Here is a 19,188-nt window from a genome sequence, read left to right as displayed (position 1 = left end):
TTAACAGTTCAGACAGCACCTCTCCTGTCAGTTGTATTTGTTCCTTGGCATCCGCGATATGACCTTCAGTTTCCTCAATCCTCTTGTTTGTATTGTTAAAATCCTCAATGTCCGCTGGTTTTTCATTATTTTTCTTCCTGAATTCTCTTAGCTCTTTGAGTATCTTCCCCAGCCTAATTTCCCTCTTAGCAATAGCATGCTGGAGAGTGGTCGGCTACATTTCGCCAGTTGCTTCTCCAGGTTCTTAGTGCCAGGGTTTGTCATTAAGATTTTGTACAATGTTTAGTTTCAGTCCACTAATTTGATTGGACAAGAGGTGTTCCAAGAGTTCCCGGGATGCTGATGTATTGTAACTGCACTTGGAACATTGTATTTATATCACCGTTCCAATTCTATTGTTTGCCACATTCTAACCATTTGCAGTCGCAGAGCAAACATATAGACAGTACACTACCATTCAAAAGTTTGGGGCAAGATTTTTTTAATGTTTTTGAAAGAATGCTCACCTTTATAAGGCTGCATTTATTTGATTAAAAATAGAGCAAAACAGTAATATTGTAAAATTATGATTTTATAATAATAATATGTTTTAAAATGTAATTTATTCCAGTGATTACAAAGCTAAATTTTCAGCATCACTACTCCAGTCTTCATTGTCACATGATCCTTCACAAATCACTGTTCACTGTTATATATCACTGTTTTTTGTAAATGTAATACTTTTTTATGAATAAAATACTGTATCTAGCAACCTGACCTGGCTTTTGCAAACATGGATTGAGTCGATTAGCTACCACCTCTGTGTGGCAGCGATAAAAGACTTGTGACCAAGTCTGGTTATTGTTTGCTAAATGCTTTGTCGTATCACACACAACAGCTCAGTGCCTTTCCTTTCCAATTGCTTACAATCTGTCGGATTGAATCTGAAGAATTTCAGTATCAAGAGCACGGTGGAAATAGAGAGAGAAGAAAAAGAGCAGGGATAGATGGCAAGACAGAATCAGAAGGAAAGAGGTGGATATCGTTCAGTGTAGTTTGGACATAGCTAGTTAAAATGTGGCTTCTTTATCCTCTCAGACTGTAAGGAGGATTAGATGTTTGATTCTCTGCCCAAAATAGACCTGCCTCGGAGAAACATGCAGGCAATGCTGGATAGAATTTGATCTTCTCTAAGCTGCTCAACAATGGCTTTTAAAGAGCCAGTCTTATAAAGTTCTGCTAGAATACAGATCAGTTCTAGGGGTGGGAGTTGAAATTGCATTTCCTTTACATCCTATTTGCAAGTCACAATGGGGAGATGGAAAGTAACGGTTAAGAGCCATTAGGTAAATTTACTATAAGATGCCATCTTTCATATATCTTTTCCTCATAAATAGTTTATATACTGTGCCAGAGCATGGGGAATTCTGTCACATCTCATTCCTGGTTTAACCAAGCATCTAACAGCATATACCCCAGAGAGTGCTGTATTTTAGGATGTACCAGGGGAAATTATGACATGTGCTGTCAATAGGTTTAACTATTTTGTGTGTGTGTGTGTGTGTGTGTGTGTGTGTGTGTGTGTGTGTGTGTGTGCGTGCGTGCGTGCATGCGTGCGTGCGTGTGTGCGTGTGTTTAAGAAAAGAAAGTGAATGATACTTTTTGTCATAAGTCAAAATAATCTTTTATCATCTGTGGATGATATTTCATGCCTGGTAATTAAATTTCACCACACAAAGCTTGCAATTGACTGTGACCTCTGTTATCTAGTCATCAAATCAATAATTTGCTGTTAGCTCTTTGGGAAAGATTATTGTTCTCAGAACTATCCAAACTTGTGATACACAAGCACAAGCATCTGACTTGGTGAGTCTGCGGTAATGAATGAATTAAAAAAATAAAAATAAAAATATTTTTTTTTACATTTGTTTATTTTATTTGATTAATTATCTATTTTTGATTTTATTATTGATCCATATTTTATTTTATTTTATTATTGATCCATATTTTATTTTATTTTATTTTATTTTATTTTATTTTATTTTATTTTATTTTATTTTATTTTATTTTATTTTATTTTATTTTATTTTATTTTATTTTATTTTTGTATTATTATTTTGTTTTTTGAAACAATGATAAACAAACATAAGGTACAGTTTAAAAATGAATTATCTTCATAATGGCCACTTAAGTAATATTAATGATAGTGCTAAATGATGTCCAGTATGAATTAAAACGAACATGTTTTTGGTCAATGAAGGGGTACTTGAGCTTTCCTCACAGGGCTTTGGTGGAATATGTAAAAAAAAAAAAAAAAAAAAAAAAATGATGCACTGTTTTAGGCAATTATAAAAGCATATATTTAATCTGTTTAGGTTTTATAATCAGAGATCAGAGCTTTTTCATCCTTTCTTTTTTTAAATGACCTAGGTTTCTGCTAAAGATTTCTGGCTCTTCTCAGGCAGTTAGTACTCTTTCCTTGTCTACCATTCTTCAGGGACCGGCCCCCTACATGCGTGATAGGGGAGTTCTCACCTCTGCTTTGCTGAAGGGGGTTCCTTCGAGGTCAATCTCAAGAGTTCCTTGAGAGAGACATAACGACACAGCTAACAGGGAATGTTCCCATAACTTTCACTAACGTTATGTTAAAAGTTATGTAAATGTTAGTAAAAAACTTTCCTGAAATAATGTTTCTGGAACGTTCTTAGAGTTAAAATACATTCTCGTAACGTTGAGAGAAAAACTTTCTTAGAACAAAGTTTTTAGAACGTCCTTGTGATGTTATTTGTTCTTGACTGATGTTCTCATAATGTTGAGTGAAATCGTTCTTAGAACAATGTTCATGGAATGTCCTTGTAATGTTATTTGTATTTGACTGATGCTCTCATAATGTTGAGTGAAAACGTTTTTATAACAACGTTCATGGAACGTCCTTGTGATGTTAAATCGGGTGATGGACGGGCCATCTGTTCAGGGTGATGTGAATGTCCAGAAAACATTAAAAAATAACATTTCCAAAATTATAGAATGGAATGTTCTTGTAACGTTCACATAAACCAAGAAAAAAACAGATGTTTTGAACGGTCAGAAAACTTTCAGAAATAATGTTTTCAAAACATTTTCTAAATTATTGAATGGAATGTTCCTTTAACGTTTACATTAACCAAGAAAAAACGCTCTTAATACATTTTTTAAAAAAACTGGACATTTTCAACGTTTAAAAAACATTCAGAAATAACGTTTAATAACATTTTTAAAATGAGTGAATGGAATGTTACTTTAACGTTCACATTGACCAAGAAAAAAACTTTCTTAATACATAAAAAAAAAAAAAAAAAAAAACATTTCAATGTTTAAAAAACATTCAGAAATACCGTTTTCCTGACCTAATGGGAATGTTAGCAAAACGTTCTGACAACTTATTTTTGTTAGCTCGGGAGGCAAAGGCCATGAGGTAAAAGAGTTTTCTTTGTTTGAAATGTGAAGTGGGATTTAGTAGTTTCACACCTACAGCATGTAGAGAAGATATATTGGAACAACAACAGTTAATTTCTGGACTTGATGCCTTTTCATTAGTTCAGTTCTATCTTGTCTCTTAGGAGAAGCATCAGAGAGATGTCTAAGAGGCTCCCTGTGGAAACTGTGGTGTTTTGATAATGAAAAGTAATGTGTGTTTTGCACTGATCTTTTGAAGGAGATCAAAATACACTGGTGTTCTCCTTGCTAAAAAGATCACATTAGGCCTACATGAATACTGGTTATGGCTTGTTTGTGATTACTAGAGCTAATTTGGTGCTCATCTAGCTGGTGCAGTTCGCCAGCCAAACCGATATGCTTGGTGTGGTGAAACTGGTTGACCATGGTTTACTAAAGAAAATATTAGGTAATGTGCAGACGGGTGTATTTTGAGATGTATCAATCTGTCAAAGGTTTAGGTAATTTAGATAACTGATATTTTGGATCATTTTGATTATATTATTTGTATTGGTTTCTATTGCTTTAAAGACTAGAGAAACTGGAAGAACTGGGAGAAAGGGCTACTCTCTGAGAAAACAAAGGAAATTAACATTTGAACTCTCTTGCTATATTACCATCCCCATTCGAGACACGATCACACTTAAGTTGATCACCTCCCAATTTACACATCATTCCCTTCACCCATCCCTACCTGAATTCACCCAAAAATCTATATGGTTTAAGATGAGCAATTATCATACAGTATTAAACATGTTTGATATAATTTGAAATGTCTCAGTGCGACTGGTACAAAGGTCTCATTCCCACAGAAGTAAACCAAAAAGGTAATAAGGTGTGGGGAGTTTAGAGATATCTTGTTAACTGCTGTGGGTGTGCACCCATGTAAATCAACTTCAGTCCCCAGTAAGTCTGAGACGGTGATTAATGCAAATTCCCACTGTGAACTCATGTTTACATTTGAAATGAGGTTTCTGCCTTGGTCTGGGTATTTAGGGAGATGCTGAAGAAGGCTTGTGGCGATTTGTAACTCAAATTAGCCTGTGATGCGGAGTGTATGCAGGCACTCCGCATCATGTATTTTATAATGTCAGGTTTGCATCTTCTCTCATTATTCCAGAGCATTTTATGTTTTTTTTTTTAATGTATTTATTATCTTTGAACTGATTATGAAATTGGCATGATACATTTACCTGACCATTGATTTTATTCCGACTGACTCTGAAATTGTTTTCCCAAGTAGATTAAACGGATTTGTATGTTACCGGAAGTTTTGCGTCAGATTAGTGACGACTAATATTTGGCGCTAATTCAAGTGTACGTTTTTGCAAAGACAAGAAGTGAATTTCCGTTTAGGGCAGCAAAAGTGTTGCTTGACCAACCTTAATCTGTGTGTGTCTTACCACTGTTTTAATTTAATGTTACCCTAGATAAGTGTACGTGGGAAACCATGGCATGGCCAATCCAAAGCTATTATAAGACAAGTGAAGTTGGTTGACATATCTGTAGTAGTGTCCATACCTCTACTGAAGTAAACTTTACTTTAAACGTTACTTTAATTTCAAGTGTATGCAATCACGGGGGCTATACCAAAGTATCTTTGATTGTGTAAGCGTGAATGCGACCGATCTTAGGTATATGGCAATTACCTGTGTTTGGTGACCGAAGCTGGCGAGCTTGTGATCGTGAGACCCGCGTTAAACAAGGCGTGAGGACCTCAGCGACATAGCTTCCTAATACAAACGGGTAAAATATAAGTAAAGAGTTAAATAGAACAATCAAATGTATTGCTAAACTATTATATAACTGACCAATAACCAATTGGCAATCTAACCAAAATTCGAGGTCGATATAAAATGGAGTCAGATAAAAGCTTAAAGGGTTAGTTCACCCAAAAATGAAAATTCTGTCAGTAATTACTCACCCTCATGTTGTTCCAACCGCGTAAGACCTTCGTTCATCTTCGGAACACAAATTAAGATATTTTTGATGAAATCTGAGAGCTGGATCACTTCTCCATAGGCTTCTAGGTGACCGACACTTGCTGGCCCAGAAAAGTTATTAAAGAGATCGTTAATATAGTCCAAGTGACTACAGTGGCTCAATCTTAAGTATATCAAGTGACGAGAATACTTTATGTGCGCAAAAACAAACAAAAATAACGACTTTATCCCACTATTCATTTCCTTCTCTCTGGGCCTCGAGTTGGTTCACATAGTATAATAGCACAGCGCGTCTGTGTTGCACGTCACACGCATCACACACATGACCAGCGTCGGCCAATAGTGAGCCTACGTGGTGACGTGTAACACAGACGCGCTGCGCAAAAACACTACGTGAACCAACTCGAGGCCCAGAGAGAAAGAAATGAATAGTGGGATAAAGTCGTTATTTTTGTTTGTTTTTGCGCACAAAAAGTATTCTCGTCACTTGATATACTTAAGATTGAGCCACTGTAGTCACTTGGACTATATTAATGATCTCTTTAATAACTTTTCTGGGCCAGCAAGTTTCGGTCACCGCTTTTACTGGCAAAAATGTTTAGTATATGCAAAGTCAATTTTTCAATCTTTTTTTGGCCAATTATATATTTTTTGCAATTATTCAATATGCATCTGGTTACTATGCACAATAATCTTGAATTAATGAAGCAGCAAACTTTGCGAAACACAAAATTTGTCACTGCCAAAATGTTTGGCCACGGCTTTACATTTAATTTCTTGTTATATTTTATGCATTTTAATACTTTAAAATTTGTATTTGTTTGTTTATGTGTTAGACTTATTTTTTTTAATCCCATTCATACACAATTTTTTTTTATCTATTTCATTTATTCACAAGTAATTACAAACTAACAAAACATTTTTTTATAAATAATAATAAAAAACACGGATAAACAGCAGCATTTAACTATTATTTTGAAAATAATAAATATAATAGTATTATTTTTTATCTAGGCTGACATCTTGGCAGGAAGTCAGTGAGTCCTTTGTTTGAATGAGTTCATTTAAATGTTTCACTTAAATGACTGAATTGCTAAAATGAATCAGATTCTAAATGCTTAAAAAGTGAAGGATTGTTACTGGACAAGTTACACTATTACTGAAATATGTAGTTAAATTAGTAGCATCATTAGTTTTGATTAGTTACTCCCCTGCTGGTCATGTCAGCATGAAGCTCTCTAGCGGTTTGTCAAGCTATTGTGTGTGTACAGTATGGGTTGAAGCCCTCATGGGTAATCCTGTCTGTCCAGCACATGGGTTCTACAGTGGCCCTACAGAAGCCACCACCACGGCTGAGGGTGATGAAGTGAAACTGTTCCAAGTGACAGGAAAGTCTGAAGGCACAACCGTCCCTCGACACAAAGCCAGCCTTCAGCACCCTTGCGGAACAAGCGAGCCAGGATGAGGTCTGTGAAAGAGACAGAAAATGGATTGGGACAACCAGAAAAAAATAGCAAGAGCGTTTGGGATGTTTCTGGAAGGACCTGAGGAAAAGGCAGTTCGAGGCTTCAAGAAGATTACTGCCGAGTGAGCCAGCAGCCGACCAGCGAGATGAGTGTTAGTCTGCCAGCTCATAAAATACACCAGGGGCTGTATTTCTTCCGTTTTTCCCTCCTCAATCCCTCGCTAGTTTGAGTATGTGCTGCAGACGGTCTTTAGAGCTATCAACACTGAACTCTGTAAACCTGTCCTCATGTGACTGAGGTCAGAGAACAGTAGACAGCAGAAGGCAGGCTAGGCTGTTCACCTCATGCCACTGGGAACTTTCAGTCATTTTTAAACAGCTAGTAAAAATTTTAGTGCTAAGCTGAAAGTCCTCACTCTGCAAGACAATGCTGCTTTCCGTTGACATAATGCGTTTGTGGTGATGGTGTAAATTTTCATGGTTTCATTATGGGGTGTGGATGGATCATCCAGCTCGACCTGAAAGCTTTTCGAGGTCATGTGACCATGCGGGGCCTTTGCAAACTTTATCCCTCTGAGAATGGAGGGGCAGTGTATTGGATTCAGTCATGGGCTGCTGTCCCTTTCTATTTTAAGAAGGTGATATCACTTCATTTATCCCTATTATCTCTCTCTCTGTGTGTGTGTGTGTGTGTGTGTGTGTGTGTGTGGGTGTGTGTGTGTGTGTGTGTGTGTGTGTGTGTGTGCGTGTGTGTGTGTGCGTGTGTGTGTGTTTTCTTTGTATGCTGTTAAGGGTATTTGCTTTCCTCGACACCTCTGTTTCCAGGGCTATGAATTAGAGGGTCTCATAACAGCAAATCAAACATGGGCAGAATCTCTCCGTCTCTCTTGCCGTTCAAAGAGCCATTAGTCTTAAAGCTGTGGTTAAGTTAAATATGTCTAATGGATTCTGCTTGAAAAATATAAATTGCATTTAGTTCAGTTACAGGAAATCATTTAGCCAACTTGATGTTAAGGCACAAGGGTCATGTCTGTGATTTTCCCTCTCATTTCCTGAACGTAATTTTGAAATGAAAGCCCTGTTCTCCTGCACATTAAATCTTAAATCTTTTAAATCAATGCTGAAAAGAATTTTAGTATGAGATAAATGAAATAACAGGAAAATGAAGCATGAAGAAAAAATGAGTGCTACGTTGTTTAGAAGAATGAGAGCTATCCCTTTAAAAAATACACATAAAATAAGTAACTGAGTCACAAATATTGTGTATAAATATATTAAACATGAGACTCAACATTGTAGTAGATATTTGTCATGGTTTAGTCTGACTTTAAAAAAAACCAACTGGTCTAAAATCAGTTAAAATGAAGGGTTTACATTACAGTTTTAAAAGATGAATTACTGTTTAAGTCTGACTGAAATGTAGTCTTTTAAAGTCCAGGAAACATACAGCTAGGGAAGGGCAATACATCAATATCAACAACAACAACAACAATAATAATATATATATATATATATTTTTTTTTTTTTTAAGGAACATCATACAACCAATACATTTTTATTCATATTTTCCATGTTTTTATACAGTATATTGTTCTATTGTGCAGCACCTTATTTGACAAAAACAGAAATGCAAATGAATTTACATATTTTCAATTGATTACATTTGATTGGAAAGAATACAACTGATTTCATGGGGCCCTAAATTATAAATAAATAAATAAAATTAGCTTATTCTGTGAAGACTTGTAAACTATTTTTTTGAGGTCTGACAAATATGTAGAATGTATTTCCTTCCGCTTTAATGGTGTGAAATGACTATTGTGATAAATAGCAGTATCAAATGATAAAATATTGTGATAATGTTTTTGTCCATATCACTCAGCTGCAGTAAGAAAGTAAAGCTGCACATCTTAAATGTCAGTCTAGCTAGTGTTTGACTTCAGAAGCACAACTGTGTACCCGAGCGCACCTGCATTATCATAAGACAGATGTTGACCTGCTTTACTATTCCACTGTATGCCGTGTCTTGCTAGATGTCCAGATGGATGCTAAAGCCACACTTTTGTTGTCCCCCCACAAATTTCCTTTTTTTTGCACCACCGTTGCAGGTGTTGACCATCTGGATTACACTAATCTCCAGGGCAACAGCTGACCTGACCTGCGACGCTCTGCTCCTACTCTCCACAAATCTTACAGGTAAGTCTCCATAACTGATCTGAAACCAATTTTGCTTGGTGGTATGTAAGGGCTAAGGTTTGGGGAAGCGTGGTCATAGATCAGTTTCGCGAGTCAACTTAATGGCCTCTGGTGTTAATGGTCTCCCTTTTGAGGTATTGATAAAGTGTCACGCCGGCTGATGGGATTTGTGGTTAAGCTGCATATCACCAGTACATCTGAAAACGGATTCTGTTGACCTCGAGAACCTTTACTGAACACATTTCCAGGAGATTTGGGTCTTTATTCATGTCGTTTTAAAACCTGTACGGCTTTCTTTTTTTCTTTTTTCATGACATGAGTGTGAGTAAATGATGACAGAATTACATTTTTTTTAAATTAAACTTTCCCTTTAATATAAAATAATACTATTTAAATCAAGACAACTCTCAGAATAGTTTTAGCATGTTATTGAATATGGCAATGTATTTGGTCTTGGCATTCTAGATCTGCTACGCTGTTTCTGCTGCTGTTGATTATTGCTAGATATGTAGTCACACTGCTGTGAGCATGTAAGATATGCTGCTGCTGCATGAATAGGCATACATAAATCCTGTAGCAGATCTAGGCAGGTGGAGCTGGGGGAGGTGGTGGATTTCAAAGGAACTGATGGCATGCTGCAGGACTAGCTTACAGCAATCAATGAACCAGACTATTTAAATGTTGAGCTAGACTGCAGGATCAACAGAGGCCGATCAGCTCGTGCCATGCAGTAATGCGATTGCTTGCAAATTGAATGTAAAGGGCCCAGCATATTATTGAATATAGCAATTAATGTATTTGGTCTTGGTGGAGTAGATCCCCCGACAAAGTAGGAACAAGAAGAATTACACAATACAAGACAACACTCATGCCTGGTGCCAAGAGTACGTAAAACATGCTGGTGCATTAATAGACATAATCCTCACACAGAGACTATAGGAAGACAATAGGACAATACAGTCCCCCAAACAAGCAGATATATCGCCAAGACATGTACTGCTGAACATTCTTCATAAAAAAAAGAAAAAAAGAAAACGAATTTCACTTAAAATGGGTTCTCATGCAAGCTTGCCTATAACCTCGCAGAAAGAAAGGCTGTCTTCCTACAGCTGTTATTATTTTTGACGCAAAATGCATGTTATTATGCTAGCTTGCTTATATGCTTATATTATACACTCCTTGTATCATACGCAACTTTAAAACATCAAATATGATTTTGAACAGGTGTATTAACTGCTGCTGCTACCAACTTAAAATGCATAGTATCATGCTAGCTTGCTTATATGCTTAATTTGTATCATAGGCAACTTTAAAACATCAAACATGATTTTGAACTGGTGTATTTACTGCTGCTGCTGTCATCGACTCAAAATGCATATTCTCATGCTAGCTTTGCGCTTAATTAACTCCTTGTATCATGTAAAACATCAGAGGCCAATCAGCTTGCACTTTTGGTAATGATGTGATTCCTTGCAGATTGCATGTAAAGCTCCCTCTAGAGTTTCCTGACTGAACTAGACATAAATATTATGAGTGAGGCCCTTGTGGCTAAAAGGATCCGGTTTTGTGGCCCCTGAGCTCTCTAAAGTTGAGTAGCCCTGATTTAATGCTTTTATATTCTGAACTCAGAATTAATTTTTCCACAACGAAAGGGGACATACAGGGTGCAGCAAGATTTATTGATTGTTATCCCATGGTCTTTCATGGGATAGCTCTATGTGACATTTACTTTTCAGTGCAGACGAAACTTCATGTGCTCAGAAAAGGCAATATAAGGAGATGAAAGTTGTGGTGGCTGGATTCAGTTGGTTGTTTTCTGTGCTGCTTTGTAAAGCCCAAGACTTACTGGGGTTTATTTTGGTTTGCAGTTGAAGCAAGGGTATATAGAGAACTAATGCATGCTAGAATACACCACAGATCTGTTTGTGTTCAGGGCTTTGCAATGGATTAGCGAGTGTGAATTGGTGTGAAACACTAAGGGAATGAAGTAACAGATTTTCTGTATACAAATTCTCTGCAACTAAAGTTTAAACAGTAAAATGCTGCATAAACTCTGTTTACGTGTTGTGTTTTGTTCATTGTACAGAGAAAATTTCTTTACGGTTGCTTATTTATAGCTGTGCTCACCATTGTGTTTAATTTAAGGATCAGCTCTTGAGAAGAATATAAAAATAGGCAAAAAATAAGACAAAAGATAACATTGAGCCAGAGTGAAGAGCAATAAAACCTAATGCAGACAGCATGCCCCACATAATTTGATCTCGGTACAACTTTTGATTGCAGACCATACCAACGGTAATTAACAGTAACAAAAACCACTGCCATTTGATAATACAATTTTTAGACAAAATTGGCGTTGGAGCAATTGGTTAAAGTTTTTTTTTTTAAATCGTATCTGCTTGAATTTGGCACAGAGGATGCTTGTTTCAGAGAAAAGAGACCTGAAATTAACTATGGCCTTGTACACACTGCAACATTTTGTGATTGGCAGCCACATTTAAATATGTTGTGAATTACATAAATTATTGTTCCTGTTCTTGGAATACAGGTGTTACTCCTGAATAATAACCCATAGATACATTTAAATTCGCTTAACTTTGCTACAAGCATAACATTCAGAATGAATAAAATTCGCTTCAGTTATTGCCAAAGCTGTTAGGGATCTTCTGGTTTCATGTTTGTGGGATGTGTTTTCTGTGTTTCTGTTATTTTCCATGTTTTTTCTTTGCTTTATTATCCATCACACCTGATGTTAATTTTGTTAATTGATTAGTTTTGTCTATTTTAGCTCAGTGTTGTGTTCAGTTCAATTGTCCGTTATTGTTATGTTGTGCTTGGCTGTTCTGTTCCTGCCTCAAGTTTGGTCCTGAGGGTTCTGTTAAATCAAATGGTTGTGTTTAGATCCATTTCATCTTGGTTCATCAGTCGTGACAGATTAACGGACCCTATTTATGGATCTAGCGGCAGTCAGAATCCTCCTGCTCTCGCAGGGGAAACAGTCCCTAGAAACACACACGTGGGCTTTCCTGGATTTACAACATCTAGTCAACGATGACGACACCAGTCTGCGTGTGTTTTTTTTGGGCGTACCTTAATGAGAAGACCAGGGCGTGTCTGCCTGGAGATGAGACTCTGGGGAGCTTTAAAAAATACATGGAGTAGGTATTCCTCCACGACGGTTCCCCAATCACAATCTGCACGAGCTGGGAGGAAAGCAGAGTGCCAGCCACCAGCCCAGCAATGACAAAGCACTGCCACGATCGAAGCGCCAGCATCATGGACTGAGCAATGGATCATCCCAGAGCCTGAGCCCGACAGTTCGTCTGACCAGGTGTGTGAGTTGGCAACATCGCCCGTGCCAGTGGATTTATTGGTGGAGTTTGAGGGGATGTCGTGGAACCTCACCCCCTCAACCGTGGCTGGCGAATCACTGCATATAAACTTAGAGAGTGAATGCATCCTGCCTGATTCTGTTTCCTGCACCGAGCCTCTTCCTGCACACAGCACTGAAATTTTAGAATGTGAATTCCCACCATGCCTCCCGCTCCCATCTCCTCTGCCTGTTTTGTATGAATCTAGTTTCCTGCCTGTACCTCGTAGGCCAGAAGGGCCATTCATGTTGTTCATTCTTGTGTTCTCCTGTGAAGCCTGTCTGTTCACCTCTGCCTGTATTGTCGCTGCAGCTCTGCCCTTCCCTCCAGGACCTTCATCATTGTCCCTACAGTCCCGCGACTTCACCTGTATCTCCACTAACAGCTCCATTTCAGTCAGTTGTCTCCCTGGATTCTCATGGCTCCCCCTCCATCATCTCTGCCATTGACCTTCATCCTGACCATCCTGCTGGAGGTTCCTGCCTTGCTGCTTCTGCTTCCGTCTCTGCCCTGGTCCCTTCTGCCTCTGCCCTGGCCCTACCAGTGCTGTTTGCCTGCCATTTGCCCACTTCCTAACTTCCCAATTTTTTTTCTTCTATTTTCTCTTCTTCACTATGGACAGCAATAGTCACTTGCAGACCTATTTAGACACTCTTTACCTAAATTATTATAGATGTTGACTTCTTGCAGTAGTGGGTACTGAAAAGTTGATCCTGTTTAGATATTCAGGTGTAACCAATCTGGTGTGAAATCAAGCGTTCCATCCTCAAAACTTCAAAGAGTAAATCTCTCACATAATGCTGTTAGAGTGGCTTTCCTCTTAAATACAGACAATACAGACAGATTAATGGATCAAGTTTACACCACAGAACTATATATGTGTAGGGTCATACAACCATTCGGCGAGTCAATATGTGTTGGTAATTATTTGCAGTTGTCAAATATCTGAATCATCTTACAGTCGTATTTCTTTGTGCAGAATTGCAACACTGAAATTGAGCGATTTTAGCTAAGATTTTCCAGGACTAAACATCGCTCACCATTTAACGCATAATTAATCTGTCCTGAACGCCTGTAAAATCAGAACCTTACACTGGCCGGCTCGTCCAAGTGATGATATAATTACACAAGTCTTGAAGAATTCAACCACTAATATCCAGCACAGCTGCGGCAACAAAGCCTGCTGGTGCCAGTGCAACAATTGCAGACTCACAGGGAGTCAATGTTGTGTAATTTTACTGGATAAAAAAAAAAAAAAATACAAAAAAAAAACACTCACATTGGCTATCTGAGCTGAAAAATTAAAAGTTCTTAATGGATGTGCTATGTCTGCCAGTCTTAGATTTAATATTGAGTGTTCTGCATTGCAAGGAAGGAAAAAAACAGGCCAGGGATGTGCCTGTTTAGGGATTGCTGGTCCCTGTAGGGACGATTATGAAATGCAGAGTAATACCTTTAACCCATCTGTCACGCTCAGTATCGACGAAAAGAGACAGGTGATGTCGAATGTTACTTCCTCTCCTAGTTGCTATCGGAGGCTTTCTGAACAAGATAGAAAGGTCTCTTGAATATCTGAGTCTGGAATGAGTGTCATACAGTCCAAAATACGTGGACCTTTACTCTCAAAGAAAATTTATTTTAAAATTATGCCATCTTTAGGGACAGATGAGGGATGGATGTGTCGTGTTTATTCTGTACCAGAAACCATATCATTGGCTTTGCTATCCTATTGGATCTGTGTCTTGGTAGGTTATTTAGTAAAAGTTTGTAAACGTAGAGTTCTGTGCCGTCTAGTTCTATAATTAGCTGTAAACACTTCACAGTAACCTGCAGAAAACAACACCCATGTTGACGGTCCCTCACTGGCAGCATCAGCTGGAAAAAGGACTGTGTTTTAAGGTGAAATGGGCTAATCAAGCATTTCTGACTAACTGGATTTATCTGATTTGTGTGTCTGTGGTAACCTTAGTGATACTAATTGAGAGTCTTGACGAAGAGAAGTTTAAGAGTCATTTAACAAGCTGACCTTTGAACACTGCCTGTTGTTTTACAAGGGGCTGTTTGTGTTTATATCAGGATGGGTCAAGAGCTTTGTCATGGATTACTGATCTCAAGAGGATTGTTGGATAGGAAGCATTATTTGAATTAGGGGTGGGCGATATGGCAAAAATATCATATCACGATTTTTTCAGGAACATCACGATTCACGTTTTTTTTCCGGTTTTTTTTCACGATTCTTTTTTAAGTTGGATTTACTATTTTGCAAGTGACTGAGCATTACAGCCAAACTAATGTCCCTATTTTAAAAAGCCTTAGGTAACAAAAATGTAAAATAAAAAAGAATGGCAGACATTTAGGCAAAAGTGGCGTAGATAAAGATCTTTTTCGTAATTTTCTTTGTTATTAAAAAAATAAAGATACACATTACACAACTTAATATAGGTTACTATTAACTTAATCCAGTAACCAGGCGCTGTTTGACAGGCTGTTAGTTCCTGTGAGCTTCACGTGCACGCGCTCAGAAAAGTGCATGTTAGAACAGCATCAGCACGCGAATTAAATGTTTAACCGTTAAGGCTTTAAAGCACATGATGCAAATAATGAACTTTAGTGTCCCGTACCTCTGCATTAACATCTGATGTAGGCTACAGTATGTTTGAGACAGAGGCGCCAGAACTGATAGAAAGCACTGTGGCACGATATTACGATATTTCTTCAAAAGCAGATCGTGGAGACATTTGAATCGTCCACAATCAAAAATCGTGATATCGCACACCCCTAATTTGAATTTGACAGCTGAAATTAATGAAATTACAAAAACCTCAAATGCTTACAATGACTTCAGCCATTACTAGAGCTAATTTGAGACTTATCAGCTAGTCATAGAATGATCAGTCTGTCAGTCGAATTTTAAATCATACTAAATATTGCATAAAACAATTGCTATTGAAATACACTATGTTGATTACTTTATCAAATTAATTGCAATTAAATTTAGTTTTTTGAATTTGAACAGTTGAATGACCATTCCATCCTGTCCAGTCCTGTAACTTAAGACATTACATTATTGTGGCAGATGAAAACATTGAATACAGTGTTTAAAATAAGTAAACAGTAAGTAAACAAGAAAGATATTGTTTATTTTTTTGCGAAAATATATTATTTTTATTATTAGGATGACACTTTGCAAAATTCATCTTGAGTTCATTTAAATGCATTTTCCTAACCCTTCACATTTATGTATTTTAATTACACGTATCGCAAGTGCAGTCCGCTTCATGCATAATAAATTATGTATGCTTGTCTTAAAGTAAATCAAAAGCTGAACATGTGACCGCAAATACGTTTAGTCTGTTCTGTGAACACTCGTAATTCCTTCTCTCATATACACACAAACAGAAAAACACAAATACATCTGCACACAAACATTTCTGTCTGTTCACACTGTGAGCCATGGGTGTCCTCAGCATCATTCTGGCATCGATATCACAATGTAGTTTGACCTCAAACATAAACAACATAGTGGGGGCTGAACATCTTGTTTTTGGGTTTTCAGTACAAAACACATTCTGAAGGACATGCATTCAGTAACTCTCCTTTTCTGTTTCAGAGTTGTTTAAAAGCTGAGAATCAGTTCGAGTTGTGTGTTTGAATGAATTGATTCAAAACTTGTTTGTTTGCGTTTTGAGTAAAAAAATAAAAAATAATAATGTAAATATTGCTGATTATTACAATTTATTGTTGTAAAATAATATAATTAAATTATAAAACAGCTTACCATTTTCTTGTTCATTTAGTGGAAACACATTATGAAAAAACATTGTTTTGATTGTATTTTCCTTTTACAAGATTTTTTAAATAAAATGTTGTGAGTATAACATTTGATAATTGTTTTAGCTATATCATCTAGCCATAAATTGTATAGGAATATAAATGTATTTGATGTGTGTCCATTATCATGTTTTTTTCCAGCTCCTCAGATCAGCAGATGTATTGAGAAATTTATGAAAGTAAACTTCAAACTATCAGTGCAGTTTTTCCAAGTATCACATCCAAGAATAGTTTTTTTTTTTTTTTTTTTTTTTTTTGAGATATGTGCAGTAGGCTAGCTTGTATAAAGCACATCAAGATCATATGCTTTTATTTCCTAAGAGGCGTAATGTTCCCATAAAATCTCTGACATAAACACAAACATGGATGTTAGGATAAATTACGTTTGCAGAAACAGCAATGTCCCTCATTGTGCTGCCAAATAAACAAACTTCATTCTGTAGGGTGGAACCTCATTTTCAAATCAATATGTTTACAGCACGATAATGAGAAAACATTGTTTTGCACATCCGTTTCTGCGATTTGAAAAGAAATTGAGATCAGGGCTGCTCATATCCTTTATGAATTATTCAGCATGGATATCCCTGTCCACTCACCTGTTATTTCCGGGCCAGAGGATGAGCAGACATGCTAGTGTGGGTTATTAGGACCAGTGTGTTCTGCTCCAGCCGAACTGTTCATCGTATTTGTGGAGTAGAAGATTAATAGATGTGTGCTTGTTTTATCTTGCTGAACAGCGGACAGGAGGGTGAATAGAGAAACAAATTCAACCATATATTGATAGGCAAAGGATTGATAGGCAAACAGAGGCAATATTGTACTGTTAAAAAGTTTGTTTTACTTATTTTTTTTCCACAATGTCTATTTGTATTTGCTTTAAACATCCAAAATCTATGTTTACAACTTATGAGACCTTGTAAACATCATTTTGACTGCAGATGCACAAAAGATCTGATGAAAACAACAACAATGAATTTTATTGTTGCTCAGCGGCTTTGTTCATATCTCTGCTGAAAAGACCAGCTTAGACCTCAATGAATTTCTATTTCAAGCTTTTTTATTCTGGTTGGGTGCTGCCAGTACTGTTTTAAAGATACAGCTTCAAATAAACAGTATAATTCAACTTTGGGAAATAAAAAAAATCAAGATTCACAAACACAAACTATTGCATTCATGTTGTACTTCAAGCTTGAATTGCTCTGTGGTAAAAAATATTCTTGAAGTTGAATTTTCATAATGGTCAAGGGGTGTTTTTTGAATCAGTGTTTTTGAATTAATCAGTTGAGTGAATGAGACAATGACTCACTTATAAAGAGAGTCACTCTGGAACACAGAGTCGGTGTCACAGGATCACGTGAGAGTTAGCTGGCCAAATTCCAGGCACGATTCGTCGAACGAAAATGCATGCAGGTCCCCTACCCTCTTGATGGAGGCCAATGCAATCAGGAGTACTGTCTTACAGGACAGAATTTTTAACTCGGCTGATTGCAAAGGCTCAAAGGGTGGTCTCTGAAGAGCCGAAAGGACCAGAGACAAATCCCAAGAGGGTATAAATAGGATTTAATCTCCTCGCCCCTCTCAGGAACCTGACGATCAGGTCATGCTTTCCCAGTGACTTTCCCCTCACCTGCATCGTGATGTGCGGCGATAGCGGCAACATACACTTTAAGGGTGGAGGGAGACAGCCTTCGCTCCAACCCATCTTGCAGGAAGGAAAGCACAGCCTTGATCAAGCAAGTTCGGTGGTTCTCCTGGTGAGAAGAACACCACTCAACGAACAAGTTCCACTTCAATGCATAAGAGGCGCCTCGTAGAGGGGGCTCTAGCGGAAGTGATGGTGTCGACTACCGCCTGGGGTAGGTCACCTAGAACCTCAGGGTCTGTGAAAGAAGGCTCACTGGGGGAAACGCATACTTGCGTAGGTCCCGGGGCCAGCTGTGTGCCAGTGTGTCCGTGCCGAGGGTGCCCTCGGTCAGGGAGAAGAACAACTGGCAGTGGGACGTGTCCGGAGAGGCAAACAGATCTACCTGTGCGTTCCCGAAGCGCATCCATATCAGCTCGACCACCTGGGGATGGAGTCGCCATTCTCCCGGTAGCACCTGCTGCCGTGAAAGCTTGTCGTCAGCTAGTTCCAGTAATATAAATGGCACGAAGCAACCTCAGATGCTTCTGACTCCAAAGGAGGAGATGGCGGGCGAGTTATGACATGCGGCGGGAGTGTAGAAGGTTGATGTATGCAACGACGCAAGCGGCGTTTTGAAGCAGCCCAGTGTGAGATGTACTGCTAACAACTAGAGGCAATTGATGTGCCAATGCAGTTGAGGCCCCGCCCACAGACCTGAAGCTGCATGCCTGTTGTACGTGGCCCCCCAGCCGGTGGCAGAGGCATCCGTGGTGACCATAGAATGCCTGGACACTTGATCTAAGGGAACACCTGCCCGCAGGAACGAAGGGTCCGACCACAAGCTGAAAGTTTGGCGACAGTGCGGGATAATTTAGACCCGGCACGAGCCGCTCTGCCATGCCCATCTTGGGACTCGATCGTGGAGCTAGTGTTGGAGTGGCCTCATATGAAGCAATCTGAGCGGCGATAGTGCGGCACCAGATGCCATATGCCCCAGGAGCCTCTGAAAAAGTTTCAGTTGTTTCGCTGTTCTGCGTCTGAGTGAGCTCACCCAGTTCAATACTGAATGGACACGGCCTCTGTGAGGTGCGCTGTCATGTTGATCGAGTCCAGCTCCATACCGAGAAAAGAGATCCTCTGATCTCCTAAGAGATCCTAAAAGTTTGCTCTTTTCCCAGTTGACCCGAAGCCCTAGGTGGCTGAGGTGACTGAGCACCCTGTCCCTGTGTTCGCACAACTGCTCTCTCGACTGGGCCAGGATAAGCCAGTCGTCGAGATAGTTGAGAATGCGAAAGCATCTTGAAC

General features: G+C 38.4%; 1 protein-coding gene across 1 annotated transcript in view; it reads left to right on the top strand.

The window, feature by feature from the left end:
* The window catches only part of crhr1 (corticotropin releasing hormone receptor 1), a 125,996-nt gene that overhangs the window by 34,005 nt on the left and 72,803 nt on the right, over positions 1 to 19,188 (top strand). Inside the window, exon 2 of the mRNA XM_084089492.1 lies at positions 8,970 to 9,057. Within this exon, the coding sequence (XP_083945618.1) occupies positions 8,970 to 9,057 (88 nt within the window). The remainder of the gene's footprint in view (positions 1 to 8,969; positions 9,058 to 19,188) is intronic.

This window comes from Abramis brama (genome assembly GCF_963993115.1).
Source record: "Abramis brama genome assembly, chromosome: 1".
Classification (NCBI taxonomy): Eukaryota; Metazoa; Chordata; class Actinopteri; order Cypriniformes; family Leuciscidae; genus Abramis; species Abramis brama.
This window is presented reverse-complemented; position numbering and strand designations above follow the sequence as displayed.